General features: G+C 38.5%; 1 protein-coding gene across 1 annotated transcript; it reads left to right on the plus strand.

Annotated features, from left to right (window-relative positions):
- The first annotated feature begins 605 nt into the window (after window positions 1-605).
- LOC100479228 (40S ribosomal protein S20-like) lies at window positions 606-980 on the plus strand. Its single transcript, XM_034648676.1, has one exon. It carries the CDS (start codon window positions 606-608, stop codon window positions 978-980), a length of 375 nt encoding a protein of 124 aa, XP_034504567.1.
- The last annotated feature ends 17,956 nt before the right edge of the window (window positions 981-18,936 follow it).

Consider the following 18,936-nt stretch of genomic DNA (forward strand, 5'->3'; position numbering starts at 1 on the left):
TATAAAAAGGTTAAACAGAAAATTTAAGGCAAAAGTATGAAAAAAGATATATCAGGAAAATACTGGCATGGTTACATCAATATTAGAAAAAGTACACTTCAGCCCGAAATATTCCCATAAACAATTACATGCCAACAAAATTGACAACCTAGAAGAAATGGGTAAATCCTTAGACTATAACATGAAGGAACAGAAAATTTGAACAGACTGATTACCAGTAAAGAGATTAAATCAATAATCAAAAACCTCCTGACAAACAAAGGTCAAGGACAAGATGGATTTACTGGTGAGTTCTACCAAACAGTCCTTAAACTCTTCCCCCCACCAAAAAAAAAGACCAGAAGCAGAGGGAATACTTCCAAACTCATTTTATGAGGTCAGCATAACCCTGATACCAAAACCAGACAAGAAAAGAAAATTTCAGGTCAATATTCCTAATAAACGTAATACAAAAATCCTCAACAAAGTAATAGCAAACTGAATTCAACAATACATTAAAAGGATCGGACGCCATGATCAAGAGGAATTTGCCCTGCTCCTGTTCCTGACTCACTACTCTTCACTCTCACTGAGGAACAAGTCAGACAGGAAGCCATGCCACAGCCATGGCTTTTAAAGACACCAGGAAGACACCCATGGAAACAGAGATAGCAATTCCCCGAATTAGAATTACTCTCACCAGCCGCAATGTGAAACATTTGGTAAAGGTATGTGCTGACCTGATCAAAGGCACAAAGGAAAAGAATCTCAAAGTGAAAGGAGCAGTTCAGATGCCTACCAAGCCTCTGAGAATCACTACAAGAAAAACTCCTTGTGGTGAAGGTTCTAAGACTTGGGATTGTTTTCAGATGAGGATCCACAAGCAACTTATTGCTCTGTACACCCCTTCTAAGATTGTTAAGCAGATTACTTCCATCAGTACTGATCCAGGAGTCAGGGTTCCAACACATAGTACTGGAAGTCCTAGGCAGAGCAATTAAGCGAGAAAAAAGAAATAAAAGGCATCCAAATTGAAAAGGAAGAAGAAAAACGGTTACTATTTGAAGATGACATGATATTATATGTAGAAAACCCTAAAGACAGCCAAAAAACTGCTAGAACTAATAAATGTAGTAAAGTTTTAGGGTACAAAATCAATATACAAAAGTCTGTTGCATTTTTGTACACTAATAACAAATTGACCTAGACATGAAGAAAATGGAACTCTTAACATTGCTGGTGAAGATGCAAAATGGCACTTACACTTGGAAAAGATTTTGTAGGTCCTTATATAGTTACACACACACTAACATAAAACTCAGGAATCCCACTAATGTATATTTACCCAAGAGAAATAAAAACATGTTAAACACTTTCTTGATTTTTTTTAAGAACTAATAACCTGTCACTCCTTTTCAATATAAAATAGGAAAGGGTTTTTAGATATACATACCGCAACACTTAAAAAAACGACATTAACTTATGTCTGGAATTTGCTTCAAAATAACCCAGAAGGGGTGAAAGAAACTCATCTGTAGGTTTAATATTGTTTTAATTGGATGAGGTGTACATGGGGGTTCATTATACTATTCTTTCTATGTTGTACGTGGTTTTTGAAAGAAAAATTAAAAGTCCAGGGGAAAAAAATCCTAAGTTACTTCCTCTTTAATTTACACACTAAAATAATGCCAGTTGAACTGTCCCTGATCCTTGAGTAGCAAGCGCCAAGGATTATAAATGTTGAAGGAGTATTACTATCAGTTTGTAGCAGTTGAATTCCCCTCCTCAACGTCTTGAAATGGAGGAATAGGCTCAGTAGATGTCACTCAGGCTTAAAGGTTTGAGAAGTTATATTCCTTCACCTCTACTTTTTATCTTTATTACAAAATTTTGACCGCCAGTTAGTGGAGAAAATACTTCTGATGTTAGGGCAAGTCTACTTATTTTGTAGGATAACAACACTTTCTTTATGGACTATCTCATTGGCATCAACTATTTCATTAGAAAGTAGAAGTCCAGTTCAGTACACTTACATCCAGCATAGTACGGTCAAATCTTACAGCCATCTGCTCCAAAGGACCCAGAACTCATGATTACAATTGTACCAAAATAGGTAGGAGCAGCTACAAACATAGGAGTTCGTCCAGCGCAGCTTTTCATCCAACAATACGTGTCAAAACAGCTAAATCAAGAACACACAGTCATTCAGTTGGTGCACTGTTCTGTGGGCTAAGTACCAGGAACCCTAGAAGTCACTTCCAGCAGAATCTCAACTTAAGTTGATAAAACTCCTATGGAGATAGCAGCAGGCATTTGCTCATGGTCGGAAAGATAAGGATGATATATTTTTGGACCTTTAATGTCATGCTGAAGAGTCCAGAACTAACTATTCTAAAGGTAATACTAATAATAAATAACAATCCATATTACCAATTAATATTTCTTAACTAGTGCTCCCAGGATACTTCATTTTAATCATTTTATAGTTAAGCTATATGTTTAAATTCCATGAAGATTTATACATAATAATCACTGTTTCCTTTTTAATTATTTCCTTTGGCCATAGCAGTAACTTTTTTTTTTAACTCTATTTATTCACCTTTATTTCTTTAGGTTTTTATCTAAATTCCAGTTAATTAACATACAGTGCCATATTAGATTTAGGTACACAATTTAGTGATTCAACACTTCCATACATTATTCAGTGCTCATCACAACAAGTGCACCCCTTAATCCCCATCCCTATTTAACCCATCCCCCTACCCCTGCTCTCTGATAACCATCAGTTTGTTCTCTACACTTAGGAGAGTATCTTTTGGTTTGCCTCTCTCTCTCTTTTTTCCGCTTTGCTCATTTGTTTTGTTTCTTAAATTCCACATATATGAAATTCACATGGAATTCATATGTGGAATTCACATTCCACATATGAATGAAATCACATGGTATTTGTTTTTCTCTAACCAACTTATTTCGCTTAGCATAATACACCCTAGCTCCAACCACATTATTGCGAATAGCAGGATTTCATTCTTTCTTGATGTCTGAGTAATATTCATTGTATATGTATATGTGTGTGTATATATATATGTGTGATATATATATATGTGTATATATATATATATATATATATATATATACACACATATACATACACACACACACACCCCACATCTTCTTTATCTATTCATCAGTTGATGGACATTTAGGCTCTTTCCATAATTTGGCTATTGTTGATAATGCTGTTATAAACATCAGGATGCATGCATCACTTTGAATTCATATTTTTGCACTCTTTGGGTGAATCCCTAGTGGTGCAATTGCTGGGTCATAGGATAGTTCTATCTTTGACTTCTTGAGGAAACTCCTTACTGTTTTCCAGAGTGCCTATACCAGTTTGCATTCCCACCAGCAGTGCAAGAGGGTTCCCCTTTCTCCGCATCCTCGTAGACATGTGTTGTTTCCTGAGTTGTTGATTTTAGTCATTCTGACTGGTGTGAGGTGATAGCTCATTGTGGTTTGATTTGCATTTCCCTGATGATGAGCGATGTTGAGCATCTTTTCATGTGTCTCTTGGCCATCTGGATGTCTTCTTTGAAGGATATCTATTCATGTCTTCTGCCCAGTTTTTAACTGGATTGCTTTTTCGGAGCTGAGTTGGTAAGTTCTTTATATATTTTGGATACTAACCCTTTATTAGATATGTCATGTGCAAATATCTTCTCCCATTTTATAGGTTGCCTTTTTGTTGATTGTTTCGCTGTGCAGAAGTTTTTATCTTGACAGAGTCAAGATTTTATTTTTACTTTTGTTTCCCTTGCCTCAGGTGGTGTATCTAGTAAGAAGTTGTTATAGTTGATGTCAAAGAGGTGACTGCCTGTGTTCTCCTCTAGGATTTTGGTATTTCCTGTCTCACATTTAGGTCTTTCAACCATTTTGAATTTATTTTTGTGTATGGTGTAAGAAAGTGGCCCAGTTTCATTCTTCTGCATGTTGCTGTCCAGTTTTCCCAACACCAGTTCTTGAAGAGACTGTCTTTTTTCCATCAGGTATTCTTTCCTGCTTTGTCGAGGATTAGTTGATCATATAGTAGTGGGTACACTTCTGGGCTTTCTATTCTGTTCCATTGATCTATGTGTCTGTTTCTGTACCAGTACCACACTATCTTGATCACTACAGCTTTGTAATATAACTTAAAGTCTGGAATGGTGATGCCTCCAACTTTGCTTTTCTTTTTCAAGATGGCTTTGGCTAGGGGCGCCTGGGTCCCTAGTCAGTTAAGCATCTAGTCCTCAGCTCAGGTTGTGATCCAGGGTCCTGGGATCAAGCCCTGAATCGGGCTCCCTCCTCAGCAGGGAGTCTGCTTCTGCCCCTCCCCCATTCGTTCTCTCTCTCTCCCTCTCTCTCTCTCTCTCTCTCACAAATAAATAAATAAAATCTTAAAAAAAAAAAAAAGATCGCTTTGGCTATTCAGAGTCTTTTGTAGTTCCATACAAATTTTAGGATTGTTTGTTCTAGCTCTGTGAAAAATGCTGTTGGTATTTTTGCAGGGATTGCATTAAATACATAGATTGCTTTGGATAGAATAGACACTTTAACAATATTTGTTCTTTCCATGAATAGATATTTTTCCAAAGAAGACATACAGATGGCCAAGAGACACATGAAAAGATGCTCAATATCATTCATCATCAGGGAAATACAAATCACAACCAAAATGAGATACCACCTCTCACCTGTCAGAATGGCTAAAATCAACAACTCAGGAAACAACACGTGTCTACAAGGATGCAAAGAAGGGGGAACCCTCTTGCAATGTCGGTGGGAATGCAAACTGGCGCAGCCACTCTGAAAAACAATATGGAGGTTCCTCAAAAAGTTAAAAATAGAACTACCCTAAGATCCAGCAATTGCACTACTAGGTATATATCCAAAGGATACAAACATGCTGATTTGAAGGGGCAACTGTCCTCCCAATGTTTATATGTGCAACAGATTTCTGTATGTTGATCTTGTATCTTGTGACTTTACTGAATTTGTGCATCAATTCCAGCAATTTGGGGTGGGAGAGTCTTTCCTTTTTTTATTGTTAAATGCATGAACACGCATACAAAATCCATGCAGGGTCTGGCAAATACTCCTCTGCATGTTGGTAGACATTGAAACATTGTTTACTTTTTTCCACACTGGTATTAGAAATAGAAGATACCTCAATAAATATTTCTCCACTGAAAGAGGGGGGGAAATGGCACTAGTTGTTTCCCTTTTCTAAAATTAATCTGTACTTTCATGAAATGTATTGTATGATTTGAAATGATAGCCTCTCCTTGGGTAGAACTAAGAGTTCTCATTGTCCAAGTACAAACTTGCTAGAGAAAATAAAGACTGAGTTAGGCTCTAAAACTATATTGTGACTTAAAAAATGGATAGTCAGTATTTAAAATGTGGTAATTCACTGCATAGTAAAATCTCAATTACAAGGCCTCTTTACCCAGTTAGTTGATAATCATCCAGGTCTTCTGTCCCTATTCTTCTGGCTATTTAATTATCCACCAGAATCTTTAACAGGGAATGAACAAAAAAGTAAAAAAGAAAACACAATTGTCACCAGGTGAGGGTCATAGGTTGATGCTGGATGATACAGGATTAATGGGGCCTATTAAGGACTAAAACATTCCCGTCTTCAGATTTGTTTCCCATGTTTTCTTTGACCCCAATATCATGGACAATTGAGAACCACTTACTTAAAAAAAGGAAAAATTAATGAAAAATTTATCTGAGCCAACACAAGATACAATATTTTTAATTTACAGTCGAATTTTTTTAAGAACCAAAACCCCTGGCCAGACAGTTCTGCTAATGATAAACCCTTAATCTCCTGTGATTTTCAAACTCATAATCTGCCATTTCCTTTCGTTGTAAGAAAACAACTGTGATGCATGACAGCATTGACTGGGAGCACCGAATCTTCCTCTCCCGCCATGGTTGACCATAGCCCAGCTATAAAAGCTCTTTCCAGTCCTATATTTTTCAACAAGCAGGGATAAGTTTGTTCTTCTGGCAAAGCATTCAAGATATATTTTGTCTTTTACTTTAATCTTGTCTACTATCTGCCATCCTTGTAGAGGATATAAAGGTGAAACATCCAGACAACTCGAAGTACCCCCTACATCCTGCTTCTTAGAGGAACTGACCTTTTCTATACAACTCTTCAGGCAGCCAGATGTCCTTTAATATTCAGTACATTTTCCCCTATGTTGATGGTTTATGCTAGCTTTTCTCACACCTCCGCTTTCACATAGCTAATGTATAAATGTGTAAGTTTTGTGTGAGTGTGAGTGCCCTTACAATCCAGCTGGTAAAAAAAAAATTTACATATATATATATATATATATATATATATTTTCCTTTATGTGAAATTTTCTCTAGGAGGAAACAGTGAGTCTTGCTAAGTAAAAACCGAAGAACAAAATGTACACAGTTCTCTGTTCTAATGAAAGGATTTTAAATGGGTAATAAGGCATGAGAAGAGAAAAAAATTATAACACAGGTCACTGAACCAAATGATCAAGTAAGGCGTTCTCTCTAAAGTAACGGTCAACACTCAGCATGTACTTATGGGGTTGTCAGGCAACGGGGATTTCAGCAGGATCCTTTCTGCTTAAACAAGTTGGAGTTCAGTGAAACTGGTATGAAACTCAAAGCTGTAACAGTGTCATTCTACCATGAAGAAAATAACATTTCTACAGGACTGAGGTTCTTATTCAGCTAAGTTGTAGTCATGGTTTCAAGTTCCTGGTTGTTTTAATAGCCTAAAGAAAAATAGGAATTATGATAGAAATTTTTTAAAGAGATGTATTTTAAATACACAAGATCTGAAATTATGCCTTTGTTGAGTATGCCTTGAATTTGTAGATGAACTCACCCTTGATTTCATGGCCCAGTCTACAATTATACCAGCAGTCCTACATTATTGTGTCCCATTATTTGGATTGTTACTCTTTTTCTTTGTTAGAGGGTCCCCATTATTCTTTAAATATTTACTCATTGCTTCTAGGATAGCAAGATGCTAGAGACTGGACATGCTAAAGAACTGGTGTAGCTCTGACCATTTGGGGCCAACAAAGTAAAGCCTTTTGAATGTGAATGGCCTATAATTTTCCAGTAACTTCTGACTCAAAGGAACAAAGTAAAATTTCACCAAAACAGTCCACCCCCAAAGCACTAAGCAGTATCTGGGTTTCTAAAGTTATCAGCCACAGCACAATCAAGAGGTTCCCATCACATGGCCTCTCTCTTTTCTTGTGGTCACCTAACCAAACTACCATCTACTCTCTCTACACTAGTATCATCTATACTTCCACCATTCATTGGCATTCCTGTTACTCATTACTACCAATCTCCTAGGACCCTAACTTGGTTTGGGCACTAGCCCTAACCAGCCCTTCCAAGTCATCTCTTTCCCATTGTTGACTGAGTGTATGTGGCATCACTCTCCAGGGCAGAGAGAACAAAAAGCCCTACGTGACTAGAAAGCCAATTCAAAGGCCTCATCTGGGCTGAACCTCTCACTCTGATTGTCCAGTTAGGAAATATTTCCTGTTCAACTGAGGTACAGACTAATCCCTTCCTTCTAAGGAATGCAATAAAAATAATTTCTAGTTCTCATTTTTTGAGCTGCAAAAACTGGGTCCAGAATATCTATACAAACGTAAGTCTGGTCATGATTCTAGGCCAAGGATTGGCAAACTTTGTGTGAAAAACCAGACAGTAAATATTTTAGGCTTTGTGAGCCATATACAGTGCCTGTCACACACTATTCTTTGGGGTTTGTTTGTTTACAATCCTTTAGAAATATAAAAATCATTCTAAGCTTGTGGACCATACAAAATGGGCTATCGGCTGTTTTTGGTCCATGGAGTATAGTTTGCTTACCCCTGTTCTACACATTGTTCTTCTAATGCTTACCAACTGTTATGGACTGAATTGTGTCTCTCCTACATTCATTTGTTGAAGCTCTAACCTCCACTGCGACTTGGAGATAGGGTCTTTAGGAGGTAATTAAGGTTAAATGAGGTCATAAAGGTGGGGTCCTAATTCCATAGGACTGGTAGCCTTATGAAAAGAGGAAGGGAGCTATCTTTCTCTCTCTTTCTCTCACTCTCTTTCTCTTGCTCTCATGCTCAGGCATACACTTTGAGAAGAGGCAATCTAAGCACATAGCAAGATAAGGTGGCTACATACAAGACAAGAGAAGTCTCAGAATGGAGACTACCTCAACAAAACTTGACCTTGGACTTCCTAGCCTTCAGAAATGTAAGACATAAGTTTATGTTAAGCCACTCAATCTATGGCATTTTGCTATGGCTGCCCAAGCAGACTGAGATATCTGCTAGTCACACAAGAAATCAACCACAAACTTCCAGGTAGCTACAACAAGCAGGATTCTTCATTCAGTTTGAATACATGTCAAGAGAGTAAAGAAAGAGATCATTGGCTATAGTTATAAAGCAGGAATAATAAGGCGCAAATTTCTCAAGGTCACTTCCTACCTCAGATTCAAAACTTAAGCAAAAATCCGATGCTACATTATCTCTTTAAATATTCTAGAAGCCTCTTTATCATATGTGTATGTGGATGGAAACATATTACTCAGATCCTCTTTAAAGGGAAGACTTTATGCCCGGCTGTGGGAAATGCAGTCAGCAGACAGTCCCAAGTGCCAGCTCCCTCAAGATCAGCTGGGGAGAGCGGCTTCTTCCCAGATCATACCCTTCCCAGGGCAGCTCACACCCAGAAGCTGAGCACGGCACGTGTGTTAATGTTAGGCCATTTTGTGCCAAAACGGGCAATCCTACTATATCCCCATTCCTTTCGCATCTTGCACCCAAATTCCATCTCAAGGTCTGCTTCTGGAAAGTGACAACTTGTGACAAAGACCAAAACTCTATATATGAGAACTGAATTATTCAGCATGCTATCGCAAATTAATGAATACCATTTTTCCAATTGCAAACCAACAAGGTCATTTCTAATTTCACAAACACATGCAATTTTTTATGTTATTTCAGTCAACATCTTACATTTTGAATCTTTTTCAGAACAAAATTGTTGAAGAATAGTAGAAACTAATGGTGATCTTATTCCTGTCTTAAGAGATATCTTACCCCTTTAGAGTCCTGTTTGATTTTCAAGTTTATGGCAAAGCCTCCAATCTTTGATTCCCCTAAGTTATTTTGAAGATTTTTCAGTACAAAAGAGAATGATTTCAATGATTTTTCAGTGTGTCAGTGTCCGTCCACCCATCAGTCCAGTCCACTCTCCACTTATGGGCTCTTCTAAGACAAAAAGGTTTTTACTGAATTGTGCTGTAATGCAAGGCCATAGGTGCCCATTGAGGGACACTATAATAAACAATCCTTTGAAACTTGTCAGTATATCCGCTGTAGGCATAGTTTTGAGGACGTTCATCATGAAACTGAGCAGTGTTGTCTTCACGAGGCCATTCAGGAGAAATGTATTTCTTCTCTCAACATCAGGAATTGTGCTTATCCTAAGCAATTCATCTGCTTTTTCTCTGACATGAAGCATGCGGAGTTCATCCTTGAGAAAGCAGCCTGCGTCGTGGTTAGACTGATATAAACGGCTTCACAGCCCAGTTCTGCTGCTGACTAGCTCTACATCCTTGGATGCACTAAACTTTCTGTACTTCAGTTTCCTCATCTGTAAAATGATGTTATAGGGGCACCTGGGTGGCTCAGTCATTAAATGTCTCCCTTCGGCTCAGGTCATGATCCCAGAGTTCTGGAGTTGAGCCCCGCATCGGGCTTCCTGCTCAGCGGGAAGCCTTCTTCTTCCTCTCCCACTCCCCCTGCTTGTGTTCCCTGTGTCACTGCCTCTCTCTCTGTCAAATAAATAAATAAAATCTTAAAAAAAAAAAGAATAGAACCTTTCTCATGGGTCAATATCAAGAACTAAATAAATTGTACATACATAATACCCATAGCACAGAAAAATAACTCAATAAATATTATTTCCTTTTGAAATTGGTCTACTTAAGGCTACTACTACATGGGATGTATTTTGTGTTCTCTGCTCATTCCCCAGTTCTTCTTGCAGTTGGTTTTCATTTTGCCTCAACTTTCTGAATGTCCTCTTTTTAAAATGTGTAATATTCATCATCTGTTTCTGACTATGAAACTAATCTGTGATGTCTAAATGTGACAACAGGACAGACCTTGAAGGCAGTATGCTAAATGAAATAATTCAGACAGAAAAAGGTAATATTATATGATCTCACTTATTTGTAGAATCTAAAAAAGCCAAACTCCTAGAAACAGAGAATAGCATGGTGGTTACCAGGGGCTAGGGAGTGGGGGGTAATGGGCAGATCAAAGGTCAAGCGGCACAGATTTGCAGTTAGACAATGGGTAAGTTCTGTGAGGGGATGGGTTAGCCCGGTGATGGGTATTAAGGAGGGCACATATTGCATAGGGCACTGGGTGTTATATGCAAACAATGAATCATGGAACATTACATCAAAAACTAATGATGTACTGTATGGTGACTAACATAACATAATAAAAAATTTTTAAAAAGAAAGAAAATGGGTAAGTTATTGGGGCACCTGGGTGGCACAGCTGGTTAAGTGACCGACTCTTGGTTTCGGCTCAGGCTATGATCTCAGGGCGGTGAGACTGAGCCCCATGTCAGGCTCTGTGCTCAGCAGGGAGTCTGCTTAGGACTCTTTCTCTCTTCCTCTGTATCCCCCAACTCTCTCTCTAAAATAAATTTTAAAAATCTACAAAAAAAGAAAATGAGTAAGTTCTGGAGATTTAATGCACAGCATTGTGATTACAGTCAGCAATACCATATTATATACTTCAAAGTTGCTAAGAGACTAGATCTTAAATGTTCTTGTCACAAAATGAAATGATTATTAGGTGATGTGATAGAGGTGTTAACTGACGCTACAGTGTTAATCATATTGTATATATAAATGCCATCAAATGAATAAAATTCACTTACACAATGCTGTATGTCAAATGTATCCCAATTTTTTAAATAATAAAAATAGATTTTAAAATATAGAAATCTATAGGGGCACTTGGGTGGCTCAGTAAGCTAAGCGCCGACTCTGGGTTTCAGCTCAGGTTGTGATTTCAGGGTCCTGGAATTGAGCCCCGCTCAGGGCTCCCCGCTCAGCACAGAGACTGCTTGTCCTTCTCTCTCTGCCCCTCCCCCGACTCATGCATGCTCTCTCTTTCTCTGTCTCTAAAGTATATGATAAAATCTTTAAAAATATATATCTAGAAATCTGTAACATTACTGATAATAAACACCATTTACTAAACACTTGGTAAATGCTAAGCTAAATGCCTTGCATATATTAACTACTTTAACCTTCACAGAAATGTTATTGCTATTTTCTTCATCTTACATATGAGGAAATGAAGACCTGAAGTAACAGCACCACTTAACCCAGGATCTCACAGCTGGCAAGTGAGATTCGAACCCACACCTTTATAATGTCACCATTCTGAGATAGCTACTCGAAATATTTCCATCTAGTTTCTTCACTTACAGATGTTCTTTGCATGTGTGTGTGTGTGTGTGTGTGTGTGTGTATTTTAATGGAAATACTTTATGTAATCTTACATTTATTTGTTTTCCATTAATTTCATTAATTAGTATTTGAGACACTAATAACTACATAATACTTCACTTTATGTTTATGCCAAAATGTACTTAACATTGTTTTTTGCCAATTTTGTTTTTTTAAATAAAACTTTAACAAACATTCATAAACAGGGAGATTAATAGTCCTCTCCCAATTACTTGACTAGTACAACATCTTACAAGAGAAGTTACTGGATTAAGATATGTGAGCATTTTAAGGCCATTATTCATATCTCCAAAATGTCTTCAAGAAACATTGATCACTTTAATCTTGCGCTAAAGGTTACTATCATGTCCAAGGTCAAATTAAAAAGGTCAAATTAAAATTAAATTCTTTTGGCCTCTTATTGGAATTGCATTGTATTGATAGACTCACTTAGAGGAAAGAAATATATTTTCAACCAAGAATATGGTATGCACCCCCAAAAAGGTACATGGTATGCCCCATAATTTATTCAAGTACTTTTTTGTAATTTAGCATTTCTTCATATAGACCTTATGCATTTGGGATAAAATTTATTTCTAGATATCTCATATTTTTGTTAATAATATGCAAGTGGTTGTTTTCCATTATGTTTTTTTTTTAAGATTTTATTTACGTATATGAGAGAGAGAGAGAAAGAGAGAGCAAGAACAGGGGAAGGGGCAGAGAGAGAGAGAAAGAGGGACAAGCAAACTCCCTGTTGAGCGTAGAACCCTATGCAGGACTCAATCCCAGGACCCTGAGATCATGACCTGAGCCAAAGTTAGATGCTCAACTGACTGAGCCATCCAGGTGCACAATTTTCCTCATTTTTAATGGGGAGCTAAAGGTCTATACCCACCCAGGCGCCCCTCCTTATGTTTTATATCTAATTTTCTATTGTATAAAGGAAAGCTTTTTAGTTACGATTGATTCTTTTCATTAACATTTAACTTGTAGCCGAAAATCTTAATTATTTCTCCTATTAGTACTATTCACTGTTTAGTTGATTTTCATGGATATTCTACACACCAGTCTGAAAATTAGTAGAGAAGCAAATATAATTATTCAGGTGAAAATTCCCACCCTTTCTCCTCTTGCCTACCCTTGGGTTTGTTCCTAGTTCCCCGGAGCAGCGGTACACAAAGATGGAGGGGGCAGTGCAGTCAGCCTCATCAGAGAGAAGTATTTTATCGCCAACACTGTTCATAATTTCAGACTCAAAGCAATAATGAAAAGCAGATACACTTATCCCCTGGACCCAACACAAAGCTCTGCTACCTCAGCCCCTTGGTTGTCATAGCTCTAGTGGTGCCCTGAGTGGGCTTCACATGGGAGTACACCAGTAGACCATTCTGTTCTCTCACAGGAAAGAGGAGACATCTACATGGCCAAGAGTAGATGAGGGCGTAAGGAATTCATGAAATGACCCTAATATTTTTCAAATATGAAATCTATTTGTAAGGTGTTTTAGTCTTTAAAAAGACTGGTTAAGTCAAAAAGAAGGACCATGGGCGTCATCTTATCAAGGTTAAGATGCTTTATTATTTCTAAGACCAGTATTAGGATATTGTCCATATATTTTTCCCAAGAGCATATCTCTACTGACTTATCTTTGCTTCGTGAACCCCATACACAAGTTTTGGATTTTCTGTGTTCTCTGGGGATGCGTAGTCCTTAAAAATTTTCATATTATATTTCGGATTCCATGTCCTTGTCTGAGGAAACCAAGGCACCCCACACACATGCCTCACCCCAATGCACTGCCTGAGTCAGGAATGCTGTATTCTAGCTCCCTCTCTGCTTACTACTACCAGCTTGACAGATGACCTCGGGAAATTCACTTGATGTCTCAGCCTTGTTTTCCATCCTTAAAGGGGAAAATTCAAGTGATATTACTCTGAGACTCTCATCACTTTACAATAATCAAAACTCCAAATGAGCCACTGTGAGCTTCTTGAAGATGTATCACCCAGCTTATGGTTTACTCATGTTTTTTCTTCTCTTTCTGTCACTATCAACCATGACATTATTAAAACCCAGCCACAAAATGTAAAGCCCTGAAAAGCGTAGAGTATGAAACTTAGGAACACCTTATCTATTCTTTTCTGAGTTTCTCATCAGACACTCTGATAAGAGGCTTCTGGATTACTTGATGTGATAAGATGTGACCTTGGCCTGCTGTGTTCTCTTCCACTGCCATTGTCACTTACAGAACCATGACAGCAATAACACATCCCAGGGCTTGGTTTCTACAGTGGTAAATGTGTATGAAATAAATAGAAAATTAATGAAAATTTTAATAAACATTTTTAAGTTTATAGTCATTCATTATTTAAAGCTTAAAATAAATCCATAGCAAAATAATCTACCCTGAATGACAAAAAAAAACATATAGATTTCTATTTTTTTCACATCCTGCCATGACATCTAAACTTGCAGCTTAGTTGTCCTGCCATAGAAAATACAAAGGAGAGATAGGCCTCCTCATTGGATTATTAACTACATATCCTCCATGAATTATAGAAAGGGCATATTAATATCTTTTACAAAGGGTATAAATGAGGACCCAAACCATCCATGCTGAGATGTAAATACAGTTTATGGCTATTTTCTTCTACATGTAACCCCTCATGGAGAAATTTTTGGCAATGACAACACAGCTATGCATTTTGAGAGTTTACTTACCAGGGTTGTAAGTTGTCTTATGATATAGTAAACCATTACTATTTTATTTCACTGTTATGTTTATCTGATTGTCAGTTAACCTGTTCTTTCACGGTGATTCAAACTTTGAAGCTGCATGTTATCGTAAGAGAGGGAAACATCAAGCTGCCAAGCTGTATGATCCCTGGGCCCTTTCTTCTGCATGGAGGCAACACTGGGCAGTAATGGAGACCTTCTGGGTTCAAACACTCTACCCATGAAACACTGGGCAACCTGCTTACTCTCTCTGTGCCTCTGACCTATGACATGAGACTGGCAGTTTTGACTTCCCAAGGTAGTAGTAAGGACTTAACGCAATAAGGCCTGTAAGGCTCTCAGCACCACGCCTGGTACCTTGCACACACCGTGTAAGCATTTACTGATATTTCCATTCATTCCGTGCTCCAGCAGCACCTGGTTCTTTTAATTCCTCAAATGTGATGAACCCCCTCTTGCCCTTAGGACTCTGCACAGGGACTCTCCTTCATAGCACTTACCCAGTAAGTAATCATCTTATATGCATTTGTGTGGTGATTTGTTTTACGTGTGTCTTCCCCTCAGGTGTAACTTCCATGAAGTCAGGAACTGTTCTGTCTCCCTCGGCATACCCGGAGATAGGTCGGGGCTCACCAGGGATGCTCAACAGAGATGTGTTAAGCACCAAGTGAAAAAATAATAAACCCCAGAGAAGAAAACATATCTAAGTCATTTTTCAGAAACCATCGTCGGGACTTGGGTTTGTTAAGGCTCCATGTCTCAAGCCCTGGCCTTATCTGCTCTATCCTCTGAAAACATCAAATCTCAGTTTCACTTAAAACCTTAGAGGTATTCTTTTACATATTTCCTTCCAAAGTGCCTCTTCAGAAGCCATACTGCAGAAGTTACTCACATCTTTTAGAGGACTACACAAATGTCAGATAGGATCTCGGAGATCACCTCATTTATTTCTTCTTCAAAATTGTGGGTGCTGTGAATGAAAATCTAATCAAATCAGTCAGTAGTAAATAGAGTGTTCCCAGAACAAGACTTCTCAGCAGATGATGCAGGAGTTTGAAATTCCATATTTGTCCCTTTAGGAAGTAGAGACAAAACTGCAATGGGCCCGGTGCACCCTAAAGATATTGTTATTTTGGTTTAGGGAACGCAGTTGGTAATGAGGGTGTACTTGCAGAGCACGGAAATGATGTTCTGTGGGGAGTACGTATTTCATTTTTCCCATTACTAGTATGTTATTAGTATTTTCCTATAAGGAAATTAGTACCCTCAGATAGCAATGACCAGATGGCTAACGTTGTAAAAAGCACTTTGAACTGCTCTGGGAGAAGGTTTTATGTAACAATATTATTCAAACCATCATTCAAAATTAACACTTAGAGGGTCTTATAAAACTTCGGGCCACAAAGAAAGTAAGTCTGACAAAGGCTCTGTTTGAAGTCGAGCCAGCAACTTCAAGGTGCATCACAGCACCCGTTTTTTATTCAATTCATTCAAATACACAACCTAGTTATGCCTTTTCATTTAGAGTCTTACCTTATGACCTTACTCCTCACAGTGTGGTGTGCAGGCTGGCAGCTTAGGCTTCACCGGGAGCTTGTTAGAAATGCAGACTAGAAGTCCACATCTCAATGCTCTGAATCAAAATCTGCATTTAGCAAGATTCCCCAGGTGATTTGTATGCACATTAAATTCTGAGAAGCACTGCTGTAAATAGTTTTACTAAAAGCAGTGAAAATTAAGTGGAGATTTTCAGGGCCAAAAAGAAATACAATGCTTTTGAAAAAGGTGTATTTGGAGTTGTTTTTAAGATTTTTACTTATTTATTTGAGAGAGAGAGCACGAGCAGGGGGAAGGGGCAGAGGGAGAAGCAGGCTCCCCACTGAGCAGGAAGCCTGAGGCAGGGCTCAATCCCTGGACCCCAGGATCACAACCTGAGCTTAAAGCAACCACTTAACTGACTGAGCCCCCCCAAAAAAGATGTATTTGCTCAACAAAGTATAGGAGATGGTCATACGCAGCTGGGGGCAGTGGAGTCTGAAAGACTTAACCACCAGCCCTGCCTCTTGCTGGCTGTGTGCATTAAACACTTTCCCCAACTCACACCCTCTGGACCCATTTTTTTAACTCCAGCCATTGCTGTGGTAACCAGCATTGTGCGTCTGTAACCTGACAACACTTAACTTCAGCTGACTTCAGCTGTTCCAGGTAGCTGTGTCTTTCCACCTGGGCTTCTCTAATGCCCCCACAAGACATACCTTTGGGAAAATACTTGGTCATTCTGAAATACCTACACCCTTTGATTGAGAATTCTCCCCCCATAGGGCAAAATTAGACCATCCCTGAACAGCAGCTGCAGTCAGTTCTGAGGTGGATTCTAGAGTGCTCCCAACAAAATAAGCCCCCGTAGCCAACAGCAGTGGCTACCTGTTTATAGAAACTATCGCTTCTTCTAACCAACAGAATATGCAAAGATGATAAGATGGCATTCCCGTGATTACGTTACATCATACACAACTCCATCGTGCTAGCAGACTCACTGTAGGGACTCTTTCTCCTTACCTGCCTCTGAAGAAGTACATGGCCACGCTGGGAGGCCCACAGGGCAAAGAGTTGAGGGCAGCCTCTAAGAAATGAGCTGGCCTCCAGCCAACAGCCAGCTGGATGCCAGGGCCCTCAATCATGCAGCTGCAAGGAAATGCATTCTATCAACAAATCAAGTGAGCTCAAAAGAAAATGCTTTCCCAGCTGAGCCTCTGGATGAGAACTCAACCTGGCCGATAGCTTTATTACAGCCACATGAGACCCTGATCAGAGGACCCAGTTATTCCGTGCCACTATCCTGACCACAGAAACTGTTAGATGACAAAAGTGTATTGTTTTAAGCCTCTACGTGTAATTTCTTATGCAGCCATAGAAAACTAATGTGCCCCCCTTTACCCTCCAAGCTTCATGAGGTTAGGGACTGTATCTGATATATGCAATGCCTAGTTGAGGATGTGACACAGAACATTGTTCAATAAATATGTTACATGTTATACAAACACGTATCTTTGGGTTCTGAACAGAATTCACAGTATTTATATCTAAAAGTATAGCCTACCATCATTAATATAGTACTGGAGTCAATAACCATATATTAAATCTCTATTAGCAGACTGCATATGTACAGATTATAACACAAACAAAACATGCAATCAAAAAGGAAATAAACCCAGAAATAATTTTTACTTTGAATAGCCCTAAATGTCTGAGCAAGATTTGCCCCTATATTTTTAATGCTCCAGGCTCCAAGCACACAAACACTGTTAACATACCTTTCCTTCTAGCCTTTTTTTTTTTAATATGCCTTTTAGAAAACAGTTGAGAGCATATAATACATAAAATTGCTACCTGGGTTATTTCACTTAACATCCTAACATAAGCATGTTTTATTGTCATTATCAAATGAGCCGTTTTCAAAGACACATTTGAAACACTTGGCTTTGCAGGTTTCAAAAATGTTCTCCCAGAATTCTCTGCCTGATAACGTCACATATCAACAGCCCATAGCCCCAAACAGGTGTGGCACAGCTGGTTTCTGCGCTGGAACATCCAACTAGACTCAGATTTCCTAATTTCAGTCATGTCTCTTCTCCTCATCAGAGGGGCTGGCTCAGTGTTCCAGATGAAACCCCAACAAGTTGAAGAAAATATCACAACACTCCTCTCTATAATAAACTCAAATCCTCCTCTAACCTAAAACTCCTTGCAAAGGCCTGTTGTAACTACTGCAACCAATTCATTGACGCTCAGTTGTCATATATGTATATAAACGCTGGTAACTTGGCCTTGGACATCTACTTCCTGGATGAATTTTTCATTTCCTCATTCATTGCTTTCATCTCATTCATTATGGACTTCCCATACAGATGCCATATAAAACATGCCAATGACTAGCTGGGGTTGGGCTCAAAAACCCCTTGCTTGTATTGCTATCTCATTGCTTAATGCCCTCTTAGCTGGCTACCAACAAAAAATGATGAAATATTCTGGGAGCTATAGGAATAAAAGTAACTAAGGCACAAATACTATTAGTTACTTGTAAGACAACTGGCATCAGCTGGTATTTGGATTGTCAAATCTAATTTCATACTTTTCTTAAGAATCTATAACCCTTTCTGACTGGAGAATATTTGCTCTCTTATTAAAGATCAGCAGAAAGAGAAATCAACCTTCTTCAGGAATAAATTTTCATGGCTGCTATTGTTGTTTCTTTGGTTCTAAATGGCCATGAATGTCTTCTCTCAAATATCTCAGGATGGGGGTGGAGGTAAGAGCAGTTGGTTAGTTGGCTGGTTTGCTTTAATTAAAACCCACTCCTCTTATTTGATTTCCCACAAACATTGAGAACTAATATACTTTAAAATGGTAATCAAGTAAATCATTTCCAAGCCTGGTTGAATTCAACTCTATTCTATACCTGTAACCACACAGCTGAATGTGTCTGGAGAAAAACATAATTGTGCAGACTGATCTCACTTTAAATTCATGACTGCCAATTTCCTAACAAAGCTGACCCTTCCATTTGAGCAGTAGATCTAATGCCATCTCTCCTGTTCAAGAATATCACTCCCACA

The sequence above is a fragment of the Ailuropoda melanoleuca genome, chromosome 20 (genome assembly GCF_002007445.2).
Source record: "Ailuropoda melanoleuca isolate Jingjing chromosome 20, ASM200744v2, whole genome shotgun sequence".
In the NCBI taxonomy this organism is placed as follows: domain Eukaryota; kingdom Metazoa; phylum Chordata; class Mammalia; order Carnivora; family Ursidae; genus Ailuropoda; species Ailuropoda melanoleuca.

Excerpts from the sequence above, each read along its gene's own strand:
- LOC100479228 (XM_034648676.1), top strand. The coding sequence starts at position 606 with ATGGCTTTTAAAGACACCAGGAAGACACCCATGGAAACAGAGATAGCA.